A 13,478-nucleotide genomic window follows, 5' to 3' on the forward strand; every position below is an offset into this window, starting at 1 on the left:
CGGAAAGATCTGAGTTCCGACTTGTTTCAAATGACTCATGAATAGGGCTGACCTAAAAAAATCGAAGCTTTGTTTGCCACCCGGCCGTTGAAGCTTCGATTTTGATCGATTTTATGTCCGCGAAGCTTCGATTATCAAAATATGATAATCAGGTCAGTCCTACTCATGAAGCAAATACTCTGAAATCCCTCCGCCCAGCAGCCGTGTCTGGAATGTAGTTCCGGCTGCATTTCCCTCTAAAACAACTCTGTGTGGTAACGTTGTGTTATTATCTCATAGCGTGGTGAATGTGCAGCTCACAACTTGTCCACCAGAGCGTTGTGGAGTTGTTGGATTGTGTATTTGATGAGTTTGATGAGGGAAACCAAGAAATCCCATAATGAGCCTCCGTAGCGTAGCTCTGAGCAGCTCACGGCTCTGCTCCGCCGTTCTAAAAACAGCTTGCACCGACAATTAAAGGTAACAAACCTACTGCTATGACTATAGGGGTTATGGTGATGGGCCAATTTGACTAAATGTTGAGCTAACCCTTTAAACTGAAACATGTGATTGTGATTAACGGAGTTTGTTTCTCCAGGATTCAGGATTCATGGCGCAGCAGAGGGGGCGTGTCCGTCACTGAGAGGGGGCGTGTCCGTCACTGAGAGGGGGCGGAGCCACAGCGTCGGGAGGGGGCGGAGCCACAGCGTCGGGATGGAGCGCGCCCACAGCCTCCTGCTGGACGAGGCGGCCTGCTCTCAGCTCGCTGAGCACCAGAGAGCTGAGTTCATCTTCGAGTGGCTGAACCACCTGAAGAAGCTGCTGCCATCTACAGACCGGGTGAGAGGAGAGGACTCTACTGTTAGCCATGTTTCACTCCTCCTCCTCCTCCTTTATTCACTTGTTCATCACTCGTTTATTCACTCGTTCATCACTCGTTCATTCACTCCTTAACTCACTAGTCGTTCACTCCTTAACTCACTTGTTTATTCACGCGTTCATTCACTCGTTTATTGTTCACTCGTTCGTTCCCTCGTTTATTCACTTGTTCATTCACTTATTCACTCGTTCATCACTCGTTTATTGTTCACTCGTTCGTTCACTCACTAGTTTATTCACTGATTCACTCATTTACTCAGTCGTTTATTCACTCGTTCATTGTTCACTCGTCCATTCACTAGTTTATTCACTGATTCACTCATTTATTCACTCCTTCACTCACTCGTTGATTCACTGTTTAATTCCCTTATTTGTTGTTCATTCACTCATTTATTTACTCTTTCATTCACTCGTTTATTCACTCATTCACTCACTCGTTCATTCACTCATTTATTTACTCTTTCATTCACTCGTTTATTCACTCATTCACTCACTCGTTCATTCACTCATTTACTCACTGGTTTATTCACTCGTTCATTCACTCGTTTATTCACTCTTTCACTCACTCGGGTATCACTCATTCATTTACTCGTACTCGTTTATCACTCGTTAATTCACTCGTTCATCACTCGTTCATCCACTTGTTTATGGTTCACTCGTTCATTCACTAATTTATTCACTAGTTTATTCACTCGTTCATTCACTAATTTATTCACTCGTTCATTCACTCATTTATTTACGCGTTCATTCACTCGTTCATTCACAGTTTAATTCCCTTATTCACTCACTAGTTTATTCACTCGTTCATTCACTCATTTATTTATTCGTTCATTCTCTCATTTCGACTCCTCCCCCTCCTCAGGTGGACATCAGACAGAACCAGCGCCGCCTGGTGGAGCAGCTGTCGGCCGTTCTGATTGGCTCTCCCGGGCCGCCGAGCCGCTGGCTGCTGGCCGACTGCCTGGCCCTGCTGTACCGCCTGGGAGACCCCGTTCCCTCCAGCCTATTGGTCGAGAGGTGCAATGACATCATCCGCAGCAGAGACGACTCGCCGTCCGGCCTCCCCACCCGGCTGTGAGTCAGATAGGCTGCTGCTGCCTTCACTTCCTGCGCTGAAGCTGGGAAATCGGAGCGTTGACGTGACTGTGTGTTTGTGTGTTTGTGTGTGTGTGTGTGTGTGTGTGTGTGTGTGTGTGTGTGCGCTTCAGGGCGGCCGTGGCGTGTTTGGGCGCGTTGTACGAGCAGCTGGGCCGGATGCTGAGCGGCTGCTTCAGGGACACGCTGACCAACCTGCTGAAGGCCATGAAGAGCGCAGAGGTACGAGCTTCCCTGAACGCCTCATCTCATCTCGCTGTAGAATAACAACAGAGTATCCACCACTTTCCGGAGAACGACACTGGGTGTCGCCATGACACTCCATTCATTACATTTTAGATTAACCATAGCTGGGCTAACCGTTAGCTGTTAGCTGTTAGCTGTTAGCAGTGTCAATAAACAATAACTCAATAAACGCTCCATGAAAAAAATATTTTCTCCAGCGGATATCTGAGTTCCAACATGACTGAGCTAACTGGAGTAGTTTCATGTCGTGTCCGACAACGGGAGGGTTTTAACAGCTGACGTCCTGATGTTAGCTTAGCTGCTGCTGTTAGCTGTCAGCAGCAGCTAAGCTAACGGCTACGATAACCATGACTAATTACAAAAACGTGCACATAGACATGGTAATGTTTGTTCAATAATTCCTTTTATAGACTTAACAAACATCAGATTTATGGTGCGTTCCAGGCAACCCGTAACTCGTATTTTTCCGACCTGTTTCTATGGTTACCTGTTAGAACGTACAGTCAAACTCGTAACTTCCCACCTGTGAACTCGTACTAGATCGATCTGCTCCCAGTTCCCAGTTCGTAACTCGTAACTTGCCTGGAACGCTACAAACTCGTAACTGGTGACTTGAAGTCGTGACTTACGGGTTAAAAAGCCTGCCTGGAACGCACCATTTGTCAGAACGGTTTTGGCAGCCCGGAGCCCCCACATGTGGTACCTACACCGGTGGCTAACGCTACCAGTTAGCCGCTAACGCTACCAGTTAGCCGCTCGCTAGAATGCTACTAAAACCCACTTCCGTTGTGGTGTGACGCAATGGATCATGGGAAAATAAAGTGGTGGATAGGGATGATGGTAATGGGCCAATTTGCCAAAATGTTGAACTATCCCTTTAGCAATCTTCTTCTTGATTCTCTTGTCTCTTTTAACCCTGTGCATGCTGCCGTTTCCATGACAACCTGTGAGTGACCTCTGACCCCCCGCCCCCCCCCCCCTCTGTCTCTCAGTCTCAGGGTCGCTATGAGATCATGCTGAGCGTGGAGAAGATGCTGCGCGGTCTGGGCGTCAGCGCCGTCCCGTGTCACCGTGACGTCTACAAGGCGGCGAGGACGTGTCTGACGGACCGCTCCATGGCCGTACGCTGCGCCGCCGCCAAGGTGCGTTCAGGGCCGCGCGGACGTTTCAACTGTGTCGAAAACCACCGACTCCTTGTCTGTTTTAAAGGGATAGTTCAACATTTTGGCAAATTGGCCCATTGCCATAATCCCTATAGTCATAGCAGTAGGTTCGTTACCTTTAATTGTCGGTGTAAGCTGTTTTTAGAACGGAGGAGCGGAGCAGCTGGCTGCTCAGGGTTATGCTACGGAGGCTAAGGGAATTTCTTGGTTTTCCTCATCAAACTCATCAAATACACAATCCAACAACTCCAAAAGGCTGCCGTGGACAAGTTGTGAGCTGCACATTCACCACGCTATGAGATAATAACACAACGTTACCACACAGAGTTGTTTTAGAGGGAAATTCATGCAAAACCGCTGATGCACGTTGCCTTCAGGGACAGTTTTTCAGCAAGCAGTCTCTGTATTTACCCTGTATTTACCTCGAAAACGGCTCAGTTTCGTAACGTTCCATTATTATCTCATAGCGTGGTGGTTGTGCAGCTCACAACTTGTCCATGAAAGCGTTTTGGAGTTTTGGGATTTTGTATTTGATGAGTTTGATGAGGGAAACCAAGAAATTCCTTAGCCTCCGTAGCGTAGCTCTGAGCAGCTCACGGCTCTGCTCCGCCGTTCTAAAAACAGCTTGCACCGACAATTAAAGGTAACGAACCTACTGCTATGACTATAGGGATTATGGCAATGGGCCAATTTGCCAAAATGTTGAACTATCCCTTTAAATTAGTTTTTTAATTTTAAAAAAAATTTATACACACACCCAAAGAAACCAAATATAAACATTCATTCACTCGTTCATTCACTCGTTTACTCACTAGTTTATTCACCGATTCACTCGTTCATTCACTCGTTTACTCACTAGTTTATTCACTGGTTCACTGGTTCATTCACTCGTTTATTCACTGATTCACTCGTTTACTCACTAGTTTATTCACTGATTCACTCGTTTACTCACTCGTTCGTTCACTCGTTCATTCACTTGTTTACTCACTAATTTATTCACTGATTCACTCGTTTACTCACTTGTTCGTTCACTCGTTCATTCACTCGTTTACTCACTAATTTATTCACTGATTCACTTGTTTATTCACTGATTCACTCATTTACTCACTTGTTCGTTCACTCGTTCATTCACTCGTTTACTCACTAATTTATTCACTGATTCACTCGTTTATTCACTGATTCACTCGTTTACTCACTAATTTATTCACTGATTCACTCGTTTATTCACTGATTCACTCATTTACTCACTTGTTCGTTCACTCGTTCATTCACTCGTTTACTCACTAGTTTATTCACTGATTCACTCGTTCATTCACAGAAGTTCGGTTCACATAAAAACATCTTTACATTTGTAGTTTGTAGTTTTTGTCTTTACTTCCTGTTGGTGTCATGTGACCTGTGAGTGGGAGGAGCTAAGGCTGTGTGTGTGTGTGTGTGTGTGTGTGTGTGTGTGTGTGTGTGTGTGTGTGTGTGTGTGTGTGTGTGTAGTGTCTGCTGGAGCTGCAGCGCGAGGCGTCCTTCCTGTGGAGCAGCGAGCTGGAGAACGTGGCGACGCTCTGCTTCCGAGCGTTCGAAGGCTCCAGCTGCAGCGTCCGCGTTGCCGTGGCGAAGCTGCTGGGAACGCTGCTCGCCGCCGCCGTGGAGCCGCGGCCACCCGCCACCGGTACTGCACTCTGATTGGTCCATGTGATTAAAGGGATACGCCAACATTTTTTTCCGTGTCTTGCCTCACTCCAGAGTCCATGACCAGCAGATAGACACCATCCTTTCCACTGTGCGTGCAGTAACAAGGGAGCCGTATCGCCCGTAATTAGCTTAGCTCAAACACTGGAAGTGTATGGGTAGTGTTAGCCTGCCTCCACCTAAAGTCGCTAATTAGCTTAGCTCAAACACTGGAAGTGTATAGTGTTAGCCTGCCTCCACCTAAAGTCGCTAATTAGCTTAGCTCAAACACTGGAAGTGTATAGTGTTAGCCTGCCTCCACCTAAAGTCACTAATTAGCTTAGCTCAAACACTGGAAGTGTATAGGTAGTGTTAGCCTGCCTCCACCTAAAGTCGCTAATTAGCTTAGCTCAAACACTGGAAGTGTATAGGTAGTGTTAGCCTTCCTCCTACCCGAGCTGAAATCAGCAGTCAGAAGCTGGTTTCATTTTAGCTCTAAACTCTGTAAATATTTCACTTTATCCACATTTCAAACATGTTTAGGTGAGAAAGTAGCCGTTTAGATCAGCAGTGTGTCGTTAATTTGTCTAAATACCAGCTGTTTACTATTTTGTTGGGACGAATTCGGCGCTACTCAAGCTAGCCGTTGTGACCAGCGCACTTCCGGTTACTTTCACAAAATAAAACACCCGTTGCCCTTTACATACAGAAAACCATGAGGATAGAATTTGTGCTTTTACTTTGAAATAGGAAGCTAACCTACCCTCGATGTAGCTAGCTTGAACCAAAATAAAGCGTCTTTGCTTGAACCCTCCGTTTTGACCGATCTCGTCCCGTTAGCGGCATTTGACCGCTCAAGATGCCTTACCGGAGAGTTTTGTCAGCTCTGAGACGAAGATTGGCCCGCCGGTTTCCCTTTAGAGTTGAAGAGTTTCTCTGACGACTTTAGGTGGAGGCAGGCTAACACTACCCATACACTTCCAGTGTTTGAGCTAAGCTAATTAGCAACTTTAGGTAGGAGGCAGGCTAACACTACCCATACACTTCCAGTGTTTGAGCTAAGCTAATTAGCAACTTTAGGTGGAGGCAGGCTAACACTACCCATACACTTCCAGTGTTTGAGCTAAGCTAATTAGCAACTTTAGGTGGAGGCATGCTAACACTACCCATACACTTCCAGCGTTTGAGCTAAGCTAATTAGCGACTTTAGATGGAGGCAGGCTAACACTACCTATACACTTCCAGTGTTTGAGCTAAGCTAATTAGCGACTTTAGGTGGAGGCAGGCTAACACTACCTATACACTTCCAGTGTTTGAGCTAAGCTAATTAGCGACTTTAGGTGGAGGCAGGCTAACACTACCTATACACTTCCAGTGTTTGAGCTAAGCTAATTAGCGACTTTAGGTGGAGGCAGGCTAACACTACCTATACACTTCCAGTGTTTGAGCTAAGCTAATTAGCGACTTTAGGTGGAGGCAGGCTAACACTACCTATACACTTCCAGTGTTTGAGCTAAGCTAATTAGCGACTTTAGGTGGAGGCAGGCTGACACTACCCATACACTTCCAGTGTTTGAGCTAAGCTAATTACGGCGATACGGCTCTATCTCCCTTGTTACTGCACACACAGTGGAAAGGATGGTGTCTATCTGCTGGTCATGGACTCAGGAGTGAGGCAAGACACGAAAAAAAAAGTTGGTGTTTCCCTTTAACAGTAGGTGTGACGGAGTGAAGGGGGTGTGACCTGTGTGTGTGTGTGTGTGTGTGTGTGTGTGTGTGTGTGTAGCGAGGCCTAGCGGGCGTTGCCGTGGCTCCCTGGAGGAGGCGATGGATCTCCTCACCGCCGGCTTCCTGAGGGGAGGAGCCAGTTTCCTCCGAGCGAGTGGAGACAAGTTGAAGGGAACGAGCTCAGTGGGGAAGGACGTCCGCATAGGGGTCACTCAGGTCTGCATTCACTCATTCATTCACTCATTCATTCACTCACTCACTCGGTGGGGAAGGACGTCCGCATAGGGGTCACTCAGGTCTGGATTCACTCATTCATTCACTCATTCACTCATTCACTCACTCATTCACTCGGTGGGGAAGGACGTCCGCATGGGAGTCACTCAGGTCTGCATTCACTCATTCATTCATTCAGTCGTTTACTCACTGATTCACTCGTTCATTCACTCGTTTATTCACTCGTTCATTCATTCACTCATTCACTTGTTTATTCACTCATTCATTCACTCATTTACTCACTTGTTCGTTCACTCGTTTATTCCTTAGTTCATTCATTTGTTCATTTATTCGTTCATTCACTCGTTTATTCATTCGTTCATTTATTCGTTCATTCATTCGTTCATTCATTCGTTCATCACTTGTTCACTCACTTGTTTATTCACTCGTTCACTCACTTGTTCATTCATTTGTTCATTCACTCGTTCATTCATTCGTTCACTTGTTTACTCACTCGTTCCTTCAGTCGCTTACTCATTCATTCAGTCATTCATTCACTCGTTTATTCCTTAGCTCATTCATTTGTTTATTCATTTATTCGTTCATCACTCGTTCATTCATTCGTTTGTTCATTCACTCGTTTCTTCACTCGTTCATTCACTCCTTCCCTCACTCATTGACTCCTTCATTCACTCGTTTATTCACTCGCTCATTCATTTGTTCATTCACTTGTTAAATCACTTGTTCATTCACTCATTTATTCACTCATTTACCCACTCGTTCATTAATTTGTTCATTCGCTCATTAATTTGTTAAATCACTTGTTAATTTATTAGTTCATTCACTCGTTCATTAATTCGTTAAATCACTTGTTCATTCACTAGTTAAATCACTCGTTTACTCACTCGTTCATTCATTCATTCATTCACTCGTTAAATCACTCGTTCATCCCGTGGGATTCTGCACCATTGCACATTTTGCACTATGCACTTTTCACTATGTAAGGTTGTATGCTCCAATGTAATTTCATTGTTATTTATGGCAATGACAAATAAATGATGATTGATTGATTCGTTCATTTATTCGTTCATTCACTCGTGTATTCACTCGTTCACCCCCCAGGCCTGTGTGGTGCTGGTCTCCTCCCTGGGCTCCTCCTGGTTGGAGCAGAACTTCTCCTCCTTCCTGTCTCTGCTGATGGAGCTGTCGTCTCACGCTCGGGCCAATCAGACGCCGGCCGACGCCGTGGTAACGCGTTGCTGCGTGACCTTCGTGCTGCGCAGCTGCGTGTCGCTGCTGGGGGAGAAGGCCCAGACCAGCGCCGCCAAGCTGCTCTGCGTCACCGTGGCAACGTACAGACCCGCCATCGGTGAGAGTGGAGGGAAACTTTTATAATATCGATGTTTATCAGACGTGTCATAAGGTTTTAAAGGGATAGTTCAACATTTAGTCAAACTGGCCCATTGCCATATTCCCTATAGTCATAGCAGTAGGTTTGTTACCTTTAATTGTCGGTGTAAGCTATTTTTAGAACGGCGGAGCAGAGCTGTGAGCTGCTCAGAGCTACGCTACGGAGGCTCATTATGGGATTTCTTGGTTTCCCTCATCAAACTCATCAAATACACAATCCAACAACTCCACAACGCTCTGGTGGACAAGTTGTGAGCTGCACATTCACCACACTATGAGATAATAACACAACGTTACCACACAGAGTTGTTTTGGAGGGAAATACAGAGACTGTTGATGAAAAACTGTCCCTGAAGGCAACATGCATCAGTGGTTTTACATGAATTTCCCTCTAAAACAACTCTGTGTGGTAACGTTGTGTTATTATCTCATAGCGTGGTGAATGTGCAGCTCACAACTTGTCCACCAGAGCGTTGTGGAGTTGTTGGATTGTGTATTTGATGAGTTTGATGATGAGGGAAACCAAGAAATCCCATAATGAGCCTCCGTAGCGTAGCTCTGAGCAGCTCACGGCTCTGCTCCGCCGTTCTAAAAATATCTTGCACCGACAATTAAAGGTAACGAACCTACTGCTATGACTATAGGGGTTATGGCAATGGGCCAGTTTGACTAAATGTTGAACTATCCCTTCGAATTGTTCCTTGTGTATTTTTATCTGTGCAAAGATAAATCTACATCTAAAACCACGTGTTACCATGGTACTGTAATACTGTGTGTGTGTGTGTGTGTGTGTGTGTGTGTGTGTAGATGCAGCTCTGTCTGAGGGGAACATGGAGTCCAGACTGTCGGACGTCTCGGTCAGTGGCTCGGTGTTGACCTGCTGTCTGTTGGAGCTGGGAGGACTGATCCAGGACCTGGGCTCCACCGCCGCGCCGCTGCTCACCGACACCAGCACAGGTGACACACACACACACACACACACACACACACACACTGGGCACTGGTTCAGAAAGCAGGTTTAGTGAAAACTCAGAGTCAGAGGAAACTCTACTAACTTCATGGAAGAGCAGGACGACTGTTAGAGGACTACACTGCAAAAACTCTAAATCTTTCCAAGAATATTTGTCTCATTTCTAGTCAAAACTAATCTCTTTCCACTTAAAATAAGACTCATCACCTAAAAATTAACTTGTTTTCAGATCATTTCACTTTCAAACAAGAAAAAATCTGCCAGTGAAAGCAGGTTTTTTTGTGCTTGTGATAAGGAAGAAAAACTTGCGCCACTATCAGATTTTTCTACTTATTTTAATTGAAAATCTGCTTGAAAGAAGTAAAAAGTGTCTAAAAACAAGCTGCTTTTTATGTGATTTTACGTATAATGAGATTTGTTTTGACTCAAAATGAATAAGACAAATATTCTTGGTAAGATTTGGAGTTTTTGCAGTGTATTGCAGCTTCTTTCTGTCCCCCTCTCTAATATTTCCAAGTGTGATTGATACATAGACCAGTGGTTCTCAACGTGAGGTCCGGGGACCCACAGGGGTCCTAGGGAAGGTTCAAGGGGGTCCCCAACTCTTTCTTGAAATTTAACCACTTTTTCTAAAATTAGAAGAAAAAAAATTTGAATTTCTTTTTCTTTTTCCTTTTTCTTTCTTCTTTTTTTTATTTTATTTTTTTTTAATTTAACCGATTTCTCTAGAATGTTTAAACTTTTTTTTGAGAAATTTTTATTATTTATTTATTTATTGTTTTAGAAATTTAACCACTTTTTCTCAAATTTTTTAACTTTCTTTTTTTCTTTTTAGAAATTTAACCACTTTTTCTCAAATTTTTAAAAAGGCTTTTTTTTTGGGAGAAATGTTACCACTTTTTTCTAGATTTTTTTTTTTGTTGTTGAGGATTTTTAACCACTTTTTTCTAGAAATGTTTAAATGTTTTTGGAGAAATTGTACCACTTTCTTCTTTAGTCTCAAATATTTGTGTATTTCTGGGTTTAATTAAACCTGTGTGTGTGTGTGTGTGTGTGTGTGTGTGTGTGTGTGTGTGTGTGTAGCGCTCCTAGACTCGGTGATCTCCGTCCTCCTTCACCCCGCCCCCTCGGCCCGTCTGGCCGCCGCCTGGTGCCTGCGCTGCGTTGCCACGGCGATGCCATCCCAGTGCTCCCCGCTGCTGGACCGCTGCGGCGAGCGGCTGGCGGCGCTGAAGTCGTCGCCCGAGGCCGTGGCGGGGTACGGGGCCGCCGTCGCCGCCCTGCTGGCCTCGGTGCAGCACTGCCCCCTGGGGATACCACACACCAAGGGCAAGGTGGGTGGCAGGAAGTGATGTCACAGCGCGGTGCGTCGCCATGACAACACGACCACAGCTGACTTTCTTTCTTAAGTTCTTTCTCTCTTTTATCTCTTTCTTTTTTTCCTTTTCATCTCTTTCTTTTTCTTTCTTTCTTAAAGTTCTTTCTTTCCTTTTCCTTTCTTTCTTTCTTTCTTTCTTTCTTTCTTTCTTTCTTTCTTTCTTTCTTTCTTTCTTTCTTTCTTACTTTCTTAAGTTCTTTCTCTCTTTCCTTTTCCTTTCTTACTTTCTTTTTTCTTTCTTTCCTTCTTTCTTTCTTATTTTCTTTCTTTTCTTTCATTCTTAAGTTCTTTCTCTTTTTTATCTCTTTTTTTCTTTCCTTTTTCTTTCTTTCCTACCTTCTTTCTTTCTTTCTTTCTTTCTTTCTTTCCTTCTTAAGTTCTTTCTCTCTTTCCTTTTCCTTTCTTACTTTCTTTTTTCTCTTTCTTTCTTTCCTTTTTATCTCTTTCTTTTTCTTACTTAAGTTCTTTCTCTCTTTCCTTTTCCTTTCTTACTTTCTTTTTTCTTTCTTTCCTTCTTTCTTTCTTATTTTCTTTCTTTCTTTCTTAAGTTCTTTCTCTCTTTCCTTTTCCTTTCTTACTTTCTTTTTTCTTTCCTTCCTTCTTTCTTTCTTTCTTAAGTTCTTTTTTTCTTTTTTTCTTTCTTTCTTTATCTCTTTCTTTCTTAAGTTCTTTCTTACTTTCTTAAGTTCTTTCTTTTCTTTTTTTGAAAGGGGTCTGGCTGCAGACTCAGTATCACAGAGAAGAAACTAACAGGAAATAATAAATTCCCAGTTTACATTTACAAACGTGTCAAATTAAATAACGGATAACGGAAAATGGGTAACGATTTGTTTTCGTTTTGTTATTGCAAAACTCGGACGGCTGTGAATGTGAAGAACACGGAGCCTAGAGGCTAAAAACAGACTGTTGTGATTGTGAAACACAGTGTTGTTTTATGAACATAAAGAATGAATGTTACAGAACAGCAGTAGCTCTCTCTGGTGAAAGTATCTCTGAGAGGAAAGAAGGGGTTAATTAACTCCACCTGGTTTCCTGTTTCCTGTTTCAGGCGATCCTGTCTCTGGCCGAGGAGCTGCTGCGATCGGCCAATCAGAGCAGCCGCATCTCGCTGCAGAGGACGCAGGCCGGATGGATGGTCATCTCCTCCATCATCACACTGGGTACGCACACACACACACACACACAGATGCTGATGAATGATGAATGATGTAATAACGCCGCATTTTGTAAAATCTGGCACATTTTGTAATAAAACTCTTGAACACAACATGTAATAAACTTTGCCGCATTTGGTAAAATGTTGTTACATATTGCACCAAATTATTACATTTTCATTACACTGAAAAAGGTGCAACACCCACATTTTGTAACAACTAATGCAATGTGTAACAACTTACTTGAAAATGCAGCAAAGTTAATTTCCTGTTGCGTTTAAGGATTTTATCACAAGATGTTGTGTTATTACATCATGAGGTAAAAATGTATTACATTACATAATTAGTGTATATGATATTTAGTATTTTAATGAAGTGTTTTTAATGGTTTGACAGCCCTAATGTATATAAATATATATTTCTGTGTGTGCAGGTCCTGCGGTGGTGGAGCACCACCTCCCGCGCCTCCTCCTCCTGTGGCGCTGCGTGTTTCCCGCCTCTCTGAGGGAGCAGGAGATGGAGCTGCGTCGTGGGGACTACTTCACCTGGCAGGTTACACTGGAGGGACGAGCCGGGGCGCTCTGCGGTCAGTACACACACACACACACACACACACCCCTTGGCCCTACGACTTACTTGTCCCAATCCCCGTTAGGACAGAGGGGTAGGGGGAAGTGGTAGGGCTACATACCCCTCCAAATGGAAATTTTTCAGAGGCACACTTCAAACGGAGGGGTATGAAAAGTTTCCCAGAATGCATTTCACGGCAGCCGGCAGCGGTAAAGCTGTAAAACGAAAAGCTGTTTTATTTCTTGCTGTAGCGCTGTTACGTCACTTTATTAAAGCAGAAGTAAGTGGTCCGGTGGTTTTGGCTAATGCTGCGTTCCAGGCAGGCTTTTGAAACCGTAAATTACAGCTTCAAGTCACAACTTACGACTTTGTAGCGTTCCAGGCAACCCACTCGTGTTTCTCCGACCTGTTTTACCTGTGAAAGTCACTATAACGGCCACTCGTAACTTCTGACCCGTGAACTCCAAATGAGGCTGGTTAGAAGTTTGCTCCGACGTTTTTTGGGAGAAGTGAAGCTCCAGGAGGAGCGGCTCATCACAGAGGCAGCAGCCGGTCTGCATTAGTTAGTCTGAATGAAAAGTGAAGCTGTGTGTGTCTGTGTTAATTGTGTGTGTGTGTGTGTCTGTGTGTGTGTGTGCAGCCATGAGGAACCTGCTGCTGCACTGCAGGGAGCTGGTCACCGATGACATCATCAGCCGCCTCCTCACCCCATTGGCCTGCGCTGTGGCGCTGCTCTCCAAGTCAGTACCTGGGTCGGATAATCAATGATCAATAATCAAACTGTTGTTGTGTACATGATTAATTGTGTGTATTTCTGTGTGTGTGTGTATTTCTGTGTGTGTGCAGGCTGCCCTCTCTCCTCAGGTCCTACTCCTCTTCAGTTCGTAGCTGGTCGATCGTTTACAGACTCAGAGTCTACGAGCTGCTCAGTCTGCTGCCGCCGCCCACGTACCAAGGTACTAACTCCTCTTCTTCCTCCTGGTTAATCCTCCTGGGGCGGCAGTGGCTCAGGTGGTAGAGCGGCTCGTCCA

General features: G+C 44.5%; 1 protein-coding gene across 3 annotated transcripts in view; it reads left to right on the forward strand.

Moving 5' to 3' along the window:
• The first annotated feature begins 653 nt into the window (after positions 1–653).
• Positions 654–13,478, forward strand: part of heatr5a (HEAT repeat containing 5a) — a 51,973-nt gene continuing 39,148 nt past the window's right edge. For 2 of the 3 annotated variants that reach the window (XM_085767667.1, XM_085767668.1), the window contains exons 1-13: positions 654–819; positions 1,721–1,932; positions 2,067–2,175; positions 3,192–3,341; positions 4,851–5,025; positions 6,811–6,968; positions 8,088–8,334; positions 9,183–9,332; positions 10,429–10,679; positions 11,772–11,883; positions 12,311–12,463; positions 13,088–13,187; positions 13,294–13,403. In XM_085767667.1, the coding sequence (XP_085623793.1) occupies positions 694–819; positions 1,721–1,932; positions 2,067–2,175; positions 3,192–3,341; positions 4,851–5,025; positions 6,811–6,968; positions 8,088–8,334; positions 9,183–9,332; positions 10,429–10,679; positions 11,772–11,883; positions 12,311–12,463; positions 13,088–13,187; positions 13,294–13,403 (2,053 nt within the window). In that variant the 5' untranslated portion in view covers positions 654–693. Of the gene's footprint in view, positions 820–1,720; positions 1,933–2,066; positions 2,176–3,191; positions 3,342–4,850; positions 5,026–6,810; positions 6,969–7,106; positions 7,137–8,087; positions 8,335–9,182; positions 9,333–10,428; positions 10,680–11,771; positions 11,884–12,310; positions 12,464–13,087; positions 13,188–13,293; positions 13,404–13,478 lie in introns of those variants that run through there. The other variant, XM_085767669.1, reaches the window with a different exon arrangement.

Source organism: Trachurus japonicus, chromosome 22 (genome assembly GCF_045865225.1).
Source record: "Trachurus japonicus isolate A0001 chromosome 22, Traja_1.0".
Classification (NCBI taxonomy): domain Eukaryota; kingdom Metazoa; phylum Chordata; class Actinopteri; order Carangiformes; family Carangidae; genus Trachurus; species Trachurus japonicus.